General features: G+C 36.1%; 1 protein-coding gene across 3 annotated transcripts in view; it reads right to left on the reverse strand.

Moving 5' to 3' along the window:
- Positions 1–49: 49 nt before the first annotated feature.
- The window catches only part of LOC124154029 (glycogenin-1), a 59,254-nt gene continuing 40,849 nt past the window's right edge, over positions 50–18,454 (reverse strand). The window contains exons 5-9 of one of the 3 annotated variants that reach the window (XM_046527510.1): positions 15,279–15,405; positions 14,402–14,582; positions 10,972–10,983; positions 6,354–6,632; positions 50–1,906 (exon numbers count right to left, since the gene is read on the reverse strand). In XM_046527510.1, the coding sequence (XP_046383466.1) occupies positions 992–1,906; positions 6,354–6,632; positions 10,972–10,983; positions 14,402–14,582; positions 15,279–15,405 (1,514 nt within the window). In that variant the 3' untranslated portion in view covers positions 50–991. The remainder of the gene's footprint in view (positions 1,907–6,353; positions 6,633–10,971; positions 10,984–14,401; positions 14,583–15,278; positions 15,406–18,454) is intronic. The other 2 variants (XM_046527511.1, XM_046527512.1) reach the window with 2 other exon arrangements.

Here is an 18,454-nt window from a genome sequence, read left to right on the forward strand (position 1 = left end):
AACAGAACTATGTAATTGTTTTACTTAGATACAACAAAAATAAGTACAATTTAAAATATAAGGATTTTATTGTCAATAATTAGACATCTAAAATTTCCAGTTCTTCAACAGTGTAATCTCAACTTGTAATTCAAGTCCATACAAAAGACTAGATATTTCAGGATTCCATTACCGCTTTGCATTTGCACTTAATTTCATCTAAAGCATTGACTAATATCAGCAGTGACTTCCACAAATAAGTAGTATAAGCCTTCAAAAATAATTTTAGTAATTTCCAAAACAAAGTGTTAATTTTATCAAAAGTGCCAGAGTTCAAAAATTATATTACACACAAGAAAAAGATGTATAAAAGCATTTTGAAAAAATGTTAGCATTTGGGCTATCATAAGACGGGAATATACAGAATGAAATATGATGCAGCACACAAAATGGATAATTTACTGTGACTAAACCAATTTCTACAGATTAATAAAAAAAACTTTGTAAGCAGATGACCCTTAAATTGTTCAATAGTCACTACCAGTGCATTGATGCAGAAATGGGTGTCACTGAAACTGAGAACTTGCCGTGGTAGTTCTTAGTCTCTATAGTAGCAAATACATCACAATATGTCCTAGCCCAGCCAGCATGCTTTCTTTGTTTCTTTTCAGCATTTACATTTCAACTCCCACCTACTGGCAATTCACCTAATTCTGAAGCAAAGGCAAGAAACAGATTTCATCTGAAATATAAGCCACACCAAAAGCATACCAACACTAAATGAAAGCAGAAAGTGACAAACTTGACAAAATTTTTAGTCTCATCGCTAGAACAACCACTTCAGGCTCAATCTCAATAAATTATCAACCATTGCATACTGCCACCATCTGTAACTTCCCGCATGTTTGTAAAAAGAATGTTAAAAAAAATTGAAAAAGGAGAAACTTTTGCAGTGAGCATCAACATTAACAGTCTCTTCAAACACGGACTCTGGTCCGATGATAAGGCACCTTCACTTCTTCCCCTTCTGACCGCTTGACTTTCCACCACCCTTCCCTCCTGTCGCCTGCTGTTGGCCACCCTTGCGCTTTGGTGCCACTGGTACTGCCTGCGCCTGGGCTCCTGCTTCCTCCACAGCCTTAGCCTGTGGCTTCTCAGGTGCCATAGCAGGCGCTGACTTCTGCTTGGGTGAGGGAGGCGATGGCTGTGACTCTGGCAATGAAGGTGTCTGAGGTTTTGCAGGTGGAGAGACAGGGATGGGGGCAGGAGTGGCTGGAGCTGGAGGGGCGGGTGATGGCGGAAGAGGGGTGGCAGCTGCAGACTCAATCTTGGGAGATGCAGGCTGCTGAGGGGATGGGGGCAGGGGAGCAGAAGGCACAGATGGTGCTGGAGGGGCCATAGTGGGAGCTGGAGATGCCACTGAGGCAGGAGCCACTGGTGCTGGGGTGGGAGCCACTGGTGCTGGGGTGGGAGCCACTGGTGCTGGTACAGGTGGTGTGGGAACCACAGGTGCCGAGGCCACTGGTGCCACAGTCACAGGTGCTGGAGGCGGTGGTGCCACCTGAACTGGTGCAGGTGGAGGGGGTGCTGGAGCTGCTGGTGGTGGAGCAGGTGCTGCAGCTGGTGGTGGAGCAGGTGCTGCAGCTGGTGGTGGAGCAGGTGCTGCAGCTAGTGGCGGAGCGGGTGCTGCAGTTGGTGCTGGAGAAGGTGGGGGTGCAGAGGGACCGGAGGGTCCAGATGGTCCAGAGGGTCCAGACGTCAGGGTCTGCATGATCTTCATCCAGACATTGTCAAATGAATCCTTTCCAAGGTAGTCCACTTGACCTCTTTCCCATGCTTCCCTTCGTAACTGTTCTTCCAAGGCTCTCTGTGCATCAGTCTTGGGTGAACCAAGCGTCATGTGAGAAAAGGCAGCAGCCAGACCACCCTGAGATAAAAACAGTGATACATAACATATTAACAAAATTGAATGCAATTTCATTCTAAAGAAAGAGGTACCAATACTACATAAAGAAAATGAAAGATGTATGGACGCATAGCATAGACTAATGGTTTTTGGCTCAAAGACTTGAAAATATCATATTCCATAACTTGTAAAAATTTAATTAACTCAAGAGTTGCTATCTCATCAAAAATTTTGCAGCAACAACTACATTACAACATACATGCTATAATGTGAAAAAACAAAATCTAAGGATTTAAGTATTCTTATTTACATAAATTGATGAGCTCACAGTCAGTTTCCATAAGCAAGTTATCACTGAACTGTGCAGAACATTCTTCTATTCCCAATGAATTATAATCTGGTTTGAAACTGATAATTTCAAGAAAGTTTTCAGAAACAAACTATAATTGCAGGTAGAATTTGTTGATACAAAAGATTATGAGATAGAATTAGAGTTAATTATTTCCTGCAAACACCACCTTAAGTAGCCAGAGAGAGAAAAAATAGATTGAGAAAATATTTCAGCAAAAATGATTATGGAATCCCTTCTTACTACAGAAAAAGTGCATAGTTGCTAGGTCTTTCCTTTCTTAAAAGGTCTCATATAAAAATATAACTTATAATGCATACCAAAAATTTCACATGTCTATATTTACCAGTTACATTATGGGGAAAAGGAAAAGGAGTCTTTAATAAATTTTGAAAAGGCATATAACTTAATCTCCATTTTAAATGTGCAAACTCACAAACATAATAATAAGGAAACACATATTTGGTGAAAATTTTGCAAAAGGATACACCTACAACCATATTTCTGGTAGATCACAGAAAATAATCTCTAAAAAATTTGTATTTATTATGCCAACAATTTTCTGTTAACCAAATAAGCATCACATTCATGCATGGTAACATCATCTTTTGGGATTCATTTACAAAAATTAATGCAAAAGTTTTAAAATCTTCAAAAATGTAAAACCCTCTAATACAGGTCACAAGTTAACAGCATATAAATGTATAAAATTTAAAATGCAAATAAGCTAAACCGTCATAAGTGGCTGAGTTGGGTATGTGTATGTTTATGTTTCCATTGACAATAAACTATCTCCAAAAATTGCCATCACCAAAACATATTATACACAGAAGAAAATGTTTGCTTCAAAACACCCTGAAGTTACAATTGGTTGAAATTCAAAATTCATAAATATCAAAGCAAGGAAAAAAATATATGCCAAGATCAGAGACCACTGAAACAAAGTTGCCCTTCAAACAAGTTTTTCCATGGAACTAAGGGTAACTGAAAATTTAAGTCTTTTACCCAAAAATAGCTCTTGAAGCAATAAAACAGAATTCTCAAAACTCATTTGATGCCAATAATACAAAGAATAAACTATTTCTGCAAAGTATTCTTTTCAGATACCATAAATATTTAGTCTTTCATTATTCATTAAGTATTCATGTAGCTTCATCAGAATTCCATGTGTCCACATTTGTGCAGATACATCTCAAAATGTAGCTTGTCTGCCAAAAATTTTGAAATGGTAAAACAAAGTTAACATTATGAATCCCATGCAAATGCATCAAATTACTGAATTCCTTACAACTACATAAAGCTGAGAAGCCCCTCCACAAAGGCAGGGTAGTAACACAAAGATATTTGATAGCAACATGGCAATCCAGAGAATTGAGTCCTCATTTTTTTGTGCCATTGTTCACACTTCGATAGAAACAGATGTGGCTATCCTTAACTTCACAAAAAAACTGTCACCTCTACTGCACAGTTTCTAACCAATGTATATGATGAACCTGCAAAGCATTTCGGCGAATACAACAGCTCATAAATTATCACCAAGATAATTAAAGACATAAATATAATACACTATATCATAACTTGCTTTTTTGCCTAGTATACCTTATCGAAAAAAGGAGTTCTGTACCAGATAAAATTCTACAACACAGAATTGCCACTTGGATCACCAAACAATAAGTACCAAAAAGCAGTAAAAGTTTTTCCCACACAAAAGCAGGTACACTCACATTAGAACTTTACATATATCCTTAGTGTGGAAAAATGATTTAGCAATCTCAATACAAATTTTTAACCATATAACTGTACTATAAGGGCCTTTGCACAATAAGCCACCATGGTTGCGCCACCACGGAAGTCATTGACCTTGATTAAAACAGCACACTGGGCCACTTAGGTGGCTTGGTCACGATCCTGGAAGCGTGGCCAAAAGTGCTGTGGCCAGAGCCCCGACTTTGCTCGCCACCACAGACACACCACCAGCCGAAAAGCATTGAATCATATGGAGCACTGCATACTAGCACTACTCTGTGGCGATACCAGTAGGTTTGGTTTCATGTTTCTTCAGTGTAACTTGTGATCAAGGCAAGGCTTGAGGTGGAATGTTTTATCTTAGAAGTGCAAACCATGCCAGCATTGTGGGACATGTGTTGTGAAGCGTACTCGGACAGAGATGTTAAGCGTAAAAACGGGTGTATCCAGTATTTTCTCCTTTTTTTTCTTTTATTCTGCAAGTAAAAAAAATAAAAGCAAACCCACAAGCTTCTTCCACATCCATCATGATTAATAGGAAACAGTAAAATGAGCAAGTGTGGTGGCTGATGAAGTGGCTAGCAACTCAAAAGTTACTCGCCACCAAACATGCTTCCTAAGTGGTGCTTCCATGGTGGCACCACCATGATGGCCTAGTGTGCAAAGGCCCTAAAGCTTGCCGAAGCTAACCCTTTCAGAATATATAGTTCAATTGGATGGCTCACCTGGTATGGTAACATTAATAAATTACACTGTATACAAGGTTTCATGCACAGTGAACTCCTTTTCTTCCTTCACCGCCAGTATCAATTAAGATTTTTGAATTATTGCAGAAACTTTCTACTTACATCCCAGAATATCTTGCTTCACGAAGTCATCTTTTTTTTATTTTACTAATACATGTTTGATACCCATGGAGATAAATCATACAATAAGAGTTCTTTTTTCTAAATCTTATCTTTCACATCGCACCCTATTTTAACAGATAATTTATAGTATTCTTTTTTTTTAATTTCTAACGTAACAACTTGTGGAAAGAGTAAAAAAATATTGATCTTTCCTTGAAGTTAACATAGGACTGGTTCATTCCCCAGCCCAATTTTTGAAGTTCACAACTGCCTTAAAACCATAGAGTCAATTAAAAAACCAGCAACAAACCAAGCCACAAAAATATAGCTTTTCAAAAACCTATGTGTTGGAACAAATTTAAAATGATATTGGTGTCACTAAATTGTCCACCACCAAATTGATCAACTTGAGATAGAATCCACTGGGAGAGGTAAGATAAGAATTCCAACACCCCATCTTTAATATCTATATCTATAGATTTACGCCAACAGGAAGTTATGACTGCAACCACAGTATGTAACACCACAGATAAAACGTTTTCTAGTATTTCACCAAAACTATAAGGACTTGCATGATTGACATATGGAAATAAATCCTGACTACTTCTAGAAGAGTTAGATAATTCAATTTTGGAAGGTGGATGACTAAAAATAATTAAGGAACGTTTCACTACCTTTCATCTCAAACTTGGCAGTTTTTTTCAAAGTTTCAATCTTTTCAAATTCCATGGTTTCTCTTTTTGTGGCATCCTCAATATTTATTTTTATGTAGCACTTCACTGATGCCTTCTGATTTATTTATGTGCTCACAAGAGAGAGAAAGAAATGAATAACCATGTTTGACCATGACAGAAGAATCATGCTGGAATTCATATTTGGCAAAGGACGTAAGCATTGAATGAATTTTTTACTGAAAAAAATAGTAACTTATACTTTTTTTGGTCAAGCTTCATTCTCTGGATTCTGAAAGAATCTGTACATGCAAATTCCACAAATCATCATAGTCTTAAATTGCAAATGAAAGTACTGATGAAATTAGGTCAGATCTACATCATGTTTTACAGAATACATTTAATTAAAGAGCATGCGTTATTCACTACTGATCTCATTTCTTATTTTATTTACAAAAAAGACTATACCCATTAATGCTACACTGTATGGAGTCTAAACTGCTTATGTACTATGGAATGAAATTTCTAAACTACTCAAAAATTATTAATAATATTTATTCTACATAGGAGAAAGGCTCAATATTCCATGGCAAATAATATAAAATGGATACTTTATCCTTTTAAGATTTAGCAAAACCCTGACTAAAATTTTGATTAGTGAACCAATATCGTTTTGAAGTACATATGTACATAATTGACACCAGCTCTGAGTGTGTAGGGAAATAGTCTTCCTTTACCCTATTAATATTTTATTGATGTAAAGGTTACGATGCATTGGCTAGATAAATAGCTTTGGTCCCCCGTACCAACAACTGTGAAAGAAAAAAGTGCCCACAACGCCATTATCTACTCACTTCTGTTTCAGCAGAAAGCAGTGTACAATGGTGAACCCCAGCATCCCCTTGCAGGGAATGCTTCGAGATTTCCTCCTCCGTCTTTCCCATGGTTACAGTTGTTACCGGTAGGCACACACTACTCTGCTCAAGACTAGGTTGGGTGGTGTAAGGCACTATGGGTATTTGAGGCTGAGAGGAAACTTCCATGCGTGCCATCTCACCATCTCCAACTGACATGTCAGTCGCAGCCTTGCCAGAAGAGTCGTTTAATGGCATTGGATTCTTTGTGGAATCATTCTGGGAATAGTTAGGTCCACAAGCAAAATCAGGTGCACTGGAAGGTGGGGTTTCATACGACTGCCAAATGCCACCAACTCCATGCGTCAGTGGCATGTTGGCAGGCAATGGGGTGTGGTGAGGAAGGAATGGAGGTGAGGGATGGGTGCCTGGGGGAGGACTCCAGCCAAAGTCTGGAGGCCATCGGGGTTTCGGCATTGGATGCGAATGAGTGGGAGGCAGGGGAAGCAAGGGATCCATCTGAGGAAAGGACAGTTGGGTCCTGTGCCTCTGGAGGCATGCAAAAAGGAAAAAGAGTGAAGACTTAGTTAGTTCAAACAATGTACACCCATGCTACAATATTTACTTAGGCTGATGCAGAGGGATAATAATGGCGTGGACATGAGTGCATTTCATTGCATTTATGTACACCTAAAAAGCCAACATACAAGGGTGACCAACTGGAGGCAACTGAATATTGCTGAAAGTTCACTAGGAACAAAGAGTTACTTCACAGCAAGGCCATAGTGAATGGAGTGGGGGTGAGGGCTACGGGGTTTAGACCTAACTCAAAATTATTTGGAATAAAAACTTTAGGGAGTACTAAATGAAACCCCCCTAAATGTATTCCCCTACAATTAAATCCTCCAAAAAAAATTAAAGTCAAGGCATTTCATCACTTCTTTCTAAATTAATGCTATCCATTAACACATTAGGCCAGTTAAACATCTCAAATAACTCCCTTAATCCTTGCATATTACAGTCGATACAAATTAACTGACGGTTCACCAACTATTTCCAGAAATTTTTCCACAAAAATAAATAGATATTAAAAATATCTCCAGGATTTAAGAAATTCTATTCAACATCGTAGCATTCTTTATTTCTTTCTCCATAAAATCCCATACGTAGGACTTTAGGTAAGAAGGTTAAGAAGAGGTAAAATCACCCAAAGCCATTGCTTCTGCAAATAATAAATTCATGAAGCCATAAAGTTATTTTCCTCATTGAACTTCTTTCAATACGCTGTTAAAAACCTAACCTAAGTGAATCCCTCTTTCTTCATTATTTTTAGTAAATTTTGAAACAATTAGTTATAAGTGTTATTGGATAATATTTTGATAAAATTGTGTTAAAAGATTTTTATTCTCACTAGTTGTCGATAAACCACCAAATCCACCACAAAGAACACTCCAAGAAGTCGGTCACCCTTAGTATTCTTTATACTGCATACCCATGCAAAAATTGAGCAGGTTGAAAATAATAGTAGGATAAAGAAAAGAAAGAACAAAAAATAAAATTTCTCAATCCATAAAAAAATCCTACATCATCTAATGCTGGCATAAATAAAAAATCTAAATACTAATTGACAGTCTACCACAGCCTACTTCTATTTAACTACATATGAAGTCATTTTCTATAGCGCTATATAACTATAACACTAGTACTTCTACTCAAATATATTAGCATTCTACGCTGCTCACTATATAACATTGTTATCACTGCAATGGTTTCTTCTGAACAAGGGTATTTTTCTTAACACATGAATTTAATTTTTTTTACCAACATGTATAAATGCTTTTCAGCTGTTTCAACATAGCCACAATTAAATTGAAACTATAACTCAAGAGGTAAAGAAATATATTGATAATACAATGTACTAAGGATATCAAAAGCTTCTTACTTAATGACATATGACTAAACTCTGAGAGAAATTTTAACAAAAATTTACCACTAACATTTACAAGAACTGAAAATAAAGCATTGAAAATGAGCTCTTTAATAATTTATTAACAAATATGTACATACTTATTAGAAGAAATTTTCAATAGATGTTAATTTAAATTTCATCCAACTACATTAAGGTCTAATCTTTGCTCAGTCAGGTATTTTATAGTGTTTAATACATTAAATATCTAAAAAAATTTAAGTTTTATAACACAATTAATTAATTAACCACAATCCTCAAAACATCCCACACAGCACATTGTTGCCTAAGGACATCTGCTGCGCGTCCAACGCATCCTCTCGCTGTCCGCGGATTTTCAGGACAGCCAGAGGACGGCCGGTTGCCATCCTTGCTATCCGTCCGCAGATGTCTTGGACGTCCAGCAGACATCCAATCAGTCTCCCATCGGTACGAAAGTTTTGACCATACTAGTGAAGTCCTATCGGACCAAAATTAATGTGGACAGTTCCTTCAGAAAAATTTTCTTACGGTCACACACTTAGGTGCAAAAGAATGAAAATTGAGTCATCCAAATAAAATTGCTAATTTACCCTTTTTTACAAGAAGAATTTACATCGTGCTTGTTTTATGATTATCAAATAAAGTATAATGTCGTAAAGAGAGATATTTAATACAATTATTGTGGACGTCTTGATAAGTCACACCAAATGTTGTAAAAAGTCATCGCACAAAAGTGTCCGCGAGTTAGCCACATTTTTACACGGAGACAAAATTTTCAAGTCGCTGTGTTGTCAAGACTGCAAATATAAATAGCGACCATTGCAACGCGAAGCCCAGCACTTAGAAGGCGAGTTCAATTTTGAAAAAGATTTGATGCTTTCCCAGCGAATGATGTGGATTAACTTCTCTCTGGATTCCCACTGGGTTATAAGTTCCATTTCCAGCGACACGTTGGCTCGTCGGCATCGCAACATTCTGTGCCCTGAGTCTGAGCTTTTAATGTCGGCAGAAATTGAGTTTCTAAACCCGTGGGAATCCCGAGAGAATATTAATCCGCAATAAAATTTTAACTTATTTAGTATTCTTAAATATATCCACAGAGGCTGAGTTAAGGACCATGGAGGAGCACTTAAAAAATGAACCTTTTTCTGACAAGATGGTAGCACATGTAGTTCCAAAATATTTGACATTCATATTTCAATGTATCATATGTTATATTGGCTTTATAAACAATGTTCTAAGCTACCAATCATATTAAACAGGTAGTCTACTTGAGAATAAAAGGAAGAAATACTGCCTCAGAGGCCACCTGGTAAATTATGAGAAGGGTGATCAGTGATGATATGGGCACAGGATTTAGCTTAGCTGCTGCTGGTAGCCAGCAATCCTTCACAGCCCTTAGTATAGTACATTCCTATTGGCTTTTTATTATAGCTGTCTAGCTTCTTCATTAAAAACTATCTTCTCATCCATGGTTTCTAAATGTTTATTTCATAACAAGTTAAATGAGGAAACACATTTTTCTTAAAGAAAAGTTTCAAAAATGTTCAGGGCCTACTGTGGACAGGTTTCACAATTTTAACATTATCATTTTAAGAGAAAGTATGTTAAGCCCATTAGTAATGAGGTAGCTTCCTTGTCTTATGTTATCAGCTCTTTACCTAAGAGAGACGATGCCCTGCAACAATGCCATAATTATATCATTCATCTTCACAGGAGCAGTGCTAGAGAGCATGCCTGCCCCTGTATAGTAGAAATTTGTGTAGTAGACTGTGAGAAATTTGATTAAGCACGCCAAGGAGCGCTTGCAGGGAAGAAGAAAAATAAGTAATATTTAATTTCTTGTGCTAGCTTCTTATACCAAAGAAGTCCAATAAATATTGTTCATGAAATTGATGCTTTATTTATTTCAATTCTTGTCCGGACCTAGTATTTTTTGGTAATGAACAAAATTCATTCCTAACCTAAATGTGTCCTTAGAGTGTCCTGAAGGTGTCCAGAGCAGACACGTTCAGGATGTCCGTAGGCAGCCTTTTTTACTGACATGCAGACGGGCAGCGGACATCCACCAAGTGGCCTACGGCCGTCCATAGGCCACTTGGCAGACAGTCACGGACATCTTTAGGATGTCCGTGACTGTCTGCCAAGTGCTGTGTGGGATATACTTAAGATAAAATTACTGTGGAATCAGAAAATAGAGAGAGGAAATATGAAAAAAAAAATTGAAATAGCACTCATTTTGACCACTCTCCAAAAAATTCCTGGAGAAATTATCCAAGTAAAATAATTTCAATGCATGCAATGATATAAGAATAATGTAATTGTAGATCAGCATAGAATTCTTCACTATTGATAAATGAAGTAACTCCAAAGGCACAGAATTAATCAGAACTCAAGTAGCACATACACTAATGCAATTTTATTCCAAATCCATGTAGAAAGAATATTTAAATATTCACAAGGCACAACAACAAATAAATTACACTAACAGATAAGAAGTGCTCTGCTAGATATATATATAAATTAAAATAAAAGCATCAAAAGCTCACGAACAATGCATGTATATAAGGAAGCTCACAACACACTAGTGCAATAAAACAAGACAGCAAAACATTAACAAAAAATGAGCAAAGTACATTCAACTGCAAGCTAAAATCAAAAGTTTCTTACCTTATTTTGAGGCTATCCAAATGACGCATTAAAAATAAATGGCAATTAAGAAGTAAATAATTTAAATTTAATAATGAAATAAGAGCAGGTATTGTACACTTCAGCTGAATTCATACACTGCCTACATACATACATTTTTCCAGTCACTTTCAGCAGAAAAGATGATATTTCATGTCATTACTCACAGAAAATGAAAGAGTTGCAATCAGTGTTCCAAGAAATTCAAACAGAGGTTGACTAATGGAAGACATTCATAGTATTATACCCACTGGACTAATGACATTTATTTACCCATTTCACTGCAACGGAACGCAATTAGAAATTGCTGTCATAGCCACTAATTTTACCATAGTTCATACTATTTTCTGATGCAAAACTTCACATTTTCTTAACCTGATTCTCTATTCACAGATTCCCTTTTCATATCCATGAACTCTGAAAGGATTTAACACTAACTTTCTTTGCAGTCAGTAGCATAATGAACTCCTAAATCTACTTCAGGAATAACTACTACTTGAACCTATTTCATGACCTGCATGGGCAGCAAAATTCCCTCTACCTTGTTAACTAAAATATAATACACAAGCATACATACAGCATGTCTTCCAAAAAGTAGAAGTTCACCATTTTTTATCAACGATCCCCCACAACTAAACATGGAACAAGACCTGAATATGTGATACCAACATATCCATAACTATTTCCTAAGTAGAAGGATGATTATGTTCATTACTCAGATATTGATGTTAAGCTTTTAATTAAAAGTTATAAAATACATACAATATGCAATAACCTAGCTCATAACAACTTGGAAAATTATTATTGTTTACTTGGGAAATTATCTATTTCACTCAGTACTAGCATATTACATCCAGATTTTAAATAAAAAAATACAGTTAAATACTGATAATATGAATCTAATGGGGTAGCTTGACATTTCACTCTCAGTTAATTTACATATCCCAATCCATATAAGAAACACCAATGCCTAACCACATTGCAAGATGTCTCATGACTTAAATACTACTTTACATACCTCTTTATCTGGAAAAATAAATATATAAAAATAAAGCCTCTTCTGAAGGGTTAATTCAAGGAGAAAATTCAAGTGATATGATTAATTAATACCCAAACATTGCGCACATTTCCACAGAATAAATGGTAATCGTGTCTATAAACCAATTTCATGTTTCATTTGAAAAATGCCTTTGAATATTTATGTGCAGAAAATATATTCTCAGAGTTTCCTAAAGAGGTTTGGCCTAGAAGCTCACATCCTCACTTATGAACTGCTTGCTTGGTTGTCAGTCATCTGCTATTCCCAGCACGTCATTAATATTTTGTTACATTACATCAAATGGTTTTATAACTTAGGTTGTCTCATTTTACTATGAAGGAAGTATAAAAATTCATTTTAATTAAGAGCCAATATGCCATGTTTCTTCTTTTTTTTGAGTAACCGATCTCAGATCCTAAAGTCAATCAAACTAAAAAGACAGACTTTTAATCCTTAAAATTGCCCTAACTCCTCAAATCATTTTTATGTCCACTTGAAAAGACAGCTATTTGCCGAGATTAATTACTTCCATGAGGCACCATCAATAGGGTGGTTTCCTATTATTTTTTTATTGCCTAAATCGAAAGATTATTACACCTGGAGTACGTATTTCACGCATTTAGATTTTTAAATGACGATATCTATTTTTTGCTATTAAATGAAAAGTGAAAATTTTCAAGCGCGCGAAAACACGACGGCTAAGTATGAATGCCGGGAAATCTCTCTGTGTGACAAATTTCTGTTTCCCACTGCCGCCCTGTGAGGTGACCTTGAGGCGAGTTGAGCGCTGATACGACGCAGGCTGCTAGCGGGTAGCTGAGTACCCTGCTGGCTGGTAGGGCTTGGCTTAAATAATGATTATTAATACCTTATCAAACGAAGAAAACTTTCCGACTTTAGCCAGTTTTAATAAGTGATTATTAAGACATGTTTCCCTGAGCTCTACACCTCATGTATGCATTGGTAACCTCAGACGATGTATAACTCCTATCTTCTCGTATAGAAACTAGGTCCCTGTGACGTCACGTGGAGTGGCATCGCATGGGCGCCAATCTGGCCCTTTTCAAATGAGGATAAAATTGGGCCGTCGCCATTCGTCTAAACCGCTATTTCTAAAACGAAATAATATGTATACTTTAAATACACTAATGGTGGGTAACGAATCGCAATCAATGCTTTTCGTTTTCTTTGATGAAGGAAACTACCCAATTATTACCACGCATTTTAAATTTTCCAGTCTCTAGCACCTGATTTCTTTGGCTATATTCGAATATTCCATTAAGTCTTAGGGTTTATCACAAATACTCATACTCTTGACAGACATCAGACCATATCTCTCCTCACAGATGTTCACTATTGCACTGCTTAATTCCTTCCCCTTCATTCGCCTTTTTTCGTTAACATTACAATTTTTCCAGCAGTAGCTTATGAAAGGGAATGAAAAAATCTTAAGAATCTGAAAGTTCAGGAAAAATTCTATAACCTCAGCTTTATTTAAAAGCACTAGCAATGATACCGAGGCATTTTTTTTTAAGTACCCCCCAGAAATTTTCCGTAAAAATTTAGTCTCCATGAAGGCATATTAATATTTTTTCTCGGAGTTCCAATTCACCTTAGTAATTCCGAGAAGAATTCTTCAGCAACCAAAAAAAATAAATGTTGAAGCTGTCACCTGGGAAAGCCACCGCCTATGCACAAGATTGAAAATTGGCATGTTCATCATAAACAACATTGCCCTTACTCCTCAAATTCCCAACAATATCTTTAGAAGATATCGAGAAGGATGCATTCAAATCTAATAATGATCATCATCCTAACAATGATCTAAAGTTCTTGGAGTTTAGGCCAAATAAATTAATTTAAAGAAATTTGACCAAAACTACAAGAACTAAAGATAAAAATTCAATTCTGATTCCCAATAACAAATCTCTCAATAATGAAATGCCCACTTTTTGGGTTCTTTATACTCCACAGCACCACTTACTGAAATTAATACCGAGCATCAACCGTCAGAAAATCAAGCAAGGGCAAAGAACCACGTTGGTAATGGAATTAGTTGGAATTTTACTTTAAACACGAGAACAGATAAATGTAAAAAATAGTTTCCAGTAAATGAAGAGGAACTTCAAAGATTATGAAGTTTAACACCTAAGACAAAGACATCAATTTGTTTAAAATATATGAATTAGTAACAGGTTACACCATACATCAAGTACCATGTTCACACAAAATATACTTGTATAGAGAGAATAAGAAAATGCTATTAAAAATTGAATAAGATAACCTGAAAAAATTGCAAAATAATTATTCAACAAAAATATCAAAAAGAAAGCCACCAGGACAGTACACACATCACTGCTATCATATGCTCACCATTTCGCTTGAAAGATGAGGATGAACATTTTGGCAGAAGATTTCCCACCACAGCTGCAGTAACATCAACTGGTGCTCTTGCCCAGGACTCGCCCTCACTTGCTGTGCTTCACTGTCAAATGTCTGCATCCATGGCTTGCTCGCACCAATGAAATGAGCGATGCGAACACTTTGGCCAAACCTTGATTGAAATACAAAGAGAAAGTAAACCTTACACACAATTCCAAAACGAAAGAAGGAAAAGGGATCAAAGTTAGCAAAATATGTCATAAGAGAACAACACCATTGAATAGATTAAGGACTTCCAAAGTAGCCACCTTACTTAGTTATAATTTCACAACTTTATTCACCTAAAAGCATACCAAATGAATACTATGAACAATTCTATCAAATGCATAAAATCGAAAAATCTATTATCAAGTCAAGATGACATTAACCTAGGTGGTAAATCGAGCCAACATGAATACAGGTAGTTGATGGATATTTATGACTAAGGAATGGTGGTCTTTTATGAAATTAAAAAAAAAACAATTATTCAATACGTACTACGCATAAGAGCTCACAGAGCCACCACCTGGTACAAGACCAGATGATGACTTACCTTAATTTCAATCTGTCTAACTTCCACAATATAACACCCGAATTAGTTGAACTTATTCAACACATTCCAAGCTTGCATAAATGTGTATGTGTGGGAAGTTAATTTGCAAATAAGTGGAGTAAATCACATGGATACACTGCAAAGAGCCTAAATACAGACACACAACCAAATCTTTTCTAGGAAACTTAAATGTATCCCATTGCTCTCTTTTAAATCTACTGAGCTAAATGATGGCAATGAACACAAAATTTCTATGCTGAATAAACAAAAACTTACTTCTTAAATGCTGGTAGATAAGAGTACACAGCTGAAGAACACATGTTGTAAATGAAGGGAAGATGTCGACTAATATCCTTGGTCGCCCAGTCGGAGAAGAAACTATTCAACAAACCTTGATCCCCACCTATTGCATACAAAAAGTATTATGCAATTCATGAGATTAGTTTACTTCCATTGCACACCAAATACAAATAGCAACCTCACAGAGAATTTGACTCTGCTTTTCACAAGATGTATCTAACTTAAAAATTTTAACAAAATGACTTCATATGAACAGATAAAATTTCTTTGGATAAAAATCATAAAATTGAGTGTCCCCAAAATCTTCAGTCAAACTACAAAACTATAACACAATTATGTCATTGAACCATCATTGAAAAAGGCAGTATCCTGGTATATGCCAACAGTGAACACTTAAGGCCTAAAGAAATATTTATAACAGCAAAAGTTATATTCTAAAATAAAAATAATTTATGGAACCATATATTTAAAACTTATGTTCTAAATAAATTACTTATACAAAGTTGGTCAACTATATAAGATAACCTGCTACACTTTAATTAGATAAGAAAACAAATGGCTTTCACTTAGTAGTAAAATGCTTACATGATTCAGTGTAGTACAAGTGGATGAGTCCAAGAAGCATGAAATGACCAAGTGAAATAAGAATGTAAAACTGTTTGACTGCTTTAATAAAACAACATATTATAGCTTGAAGACAAAAAATATGCACCCGGTAAATCAACAGCTGTTCATAAAAAAGGCAACCAAATACATAGCCAACAAGAAACAATATGATGGGCTATAGGAGTTGGTGACAATCAAAATGAGAACAATTTATTTAATGGTAAAAATTATCCCATTTTTAGGTAAAAAAAATGTACCATACAACTAAGTGGAAGTATGTATACATAGTGCAATTAAAACTGAATTAATTTTTCATAATTAATATATTCTATAGCACATACGAGATTTTTTTCACGAGGATTCCAAGAATACTTATGAGCACCTCCCCTTCAATTTTCATACAAAAAGTTGACACTTTACAGCTCATAGGTTGTGTTATCAAGGTTACTTTTGCGCACCTTCGAGATCGTGCATGGGTGCCACAGCATCCACTGTTGACACACCAATGCACATGGCACCATTTAATGATACAATAATATGAAAACCCTTTAATGTCACTAGTATAAATAAAGTAATAATCACTTAGCTGAAGCATTTTAATGCTTCAATCGTTTCATATTCATTGTGAGAGATAGCATTATTATTTGGCAGCAAAATAAAGAAAGAGTACCCTTCAATTGGAATATGAGAGAAAGAACGCTAATAATAATAATATCTAACCTATACCTAATATATAATATCTAACTGGAGCATTATCAAAAATTACTTCTCCATCTTCAAAAATAGTACGTATTCCATAAAAAGTCATTTTAATCAATAGTATGCATTAGTACAAGAATACATGTAACTTCTAGCACATATAGTTTCTTCTCTTCTGCAAGTCACTCATCTTTGGGCATATTATTTTGGAGTTTTGAGCAGTGGCACCGACTCCATGGGGCCTGAGGGGGCCCGAGCCCCCCCAAAAATTCGTTACAGATGTGAGGAAAAAATGTGTAAGGCTTGTCGATTTTCCCCGGAGTGTCCAGATATCAAGATTCGAGTGATCAGGGTTCTAATGTTGATTATATGACTCTTCTAACATGCTTAAAAACTTAAAATTTAATACTTATAAAATTTACCGAGGCAAGGTCCTCGGTTTGGGCCCCCCCAATATTTTTTGTAAGTTGGCACCCTTAATTTTGAGTCAAATATTTTAAAAATCTAAGTTGTTTTATCCACATTTTTATTAACTGTCACCTCTCAAGTTATTAGCCACAAACTGAGAAGCAAGATAACCATCATGCAAGAGAACCATCGTAATAAAAACTATGTATGAAAACATAAAAATACCATGTATCAATTTCATAAAAGAACATCATATTGATCCTAACACACTTTTCCAAAATAAAATGAAGAGACAGAGTGCAAATTTTACTGTGAATGAGGTGAATGTACATTAGGCCGGCCCTTATTTTTCAGAATTGAGAAAAGTTATGTTTTCCTAGTCTCAAAATGATCCAAATGAGGTTCATATTCACGTGTTAAAATTGGTTACTTTAAAATGATGGCAACCCGTGCCCCAAGGGCCCTAAGTACTGAGGACCCTCAATTGAGATTTTTTGGGCCGAAAAAGTGCTATGTCTATGTAAAACGCAAAAGTAAAGCCCTTTAGGGCCAATTTTCTGTTTGTTTTGACCTATCTCTAAGCGTTTACGAGATATCATCCGTCGTAATGCAATCCACCCCCCAGGGCGCAGGGAGGGGAGGGGGTGGAGGGGAAGTCTCTAGTAAGTGGTGCGGGCCGTACCTCAGGGGCACCGAGGTGCGGGATAGTGCCCTGGGGGATGGATTGCATTACGACGGATGATATCTCGTAAACGCTTAGAGATAGGTCAAAACAAACAGAAAATTAGCCCTAAAGGGCTTTTCTTTTGCGTTTTACATAGACATAGCACTTTTTCAGCCCAAAAAATCTCAATTGAGGGTCCTCAGTACTTAGGGCTCTTGGGGCACGGGTTGCCATCATTTTAAAGTAACCAAATTTTAACACGTGAATATAAACCTCATTTGGATCATTTTGAGACCAGGAAAACATAACTTTTCTCAATTCTGAAAAATAAGGGCCGGCCTAATGTACATGGCACAAAGAACTTTTAAGATAGAACACAATTTTGCGTAACGAAGACACTTGAAATACAATTTTTAATCAAAGTTTTCAAATAAATATCTGGAATCAGATGTATAGGTTATGTCACATTTACACTTTACCTAATGGTACCTATATGTATATACATACAATCAAATTACGGAATTATGTGCTAACAATTACAGGTGCACTAGACCATATAATACATTATTATGTGACTTGGTGTAGCTCCAGAGGCTATGCAGAAATGGATTCCAACTCGTAGAAGCCTCAGGACCATTTGGTCTGAAATTAAAGCATGTGCCAACTACCCTCACCCTACACCATTTCCTTTAACACTCATAGCAATTCCTCATGGCCTTGTGCGGATTAATTTCAAAAGTAATTAAGTCAAAGGTTTTAAGAACACATTAAAAAT

Source organism: Ischnura elegans, chromosome 2 (genome assembly GCF_921293095.1).
Source record: "Ischnura elegans chromosome 2, ioIscEleg1.1, whole genome shotgun sequence".
NCBI classification, from domain to species: domain Eukaryota; kingdom Metazoa; phylum Arthropoda; class Insecta; order Odonata; family Coenagrionidae; genus Ischnura; species Ischnura elegans.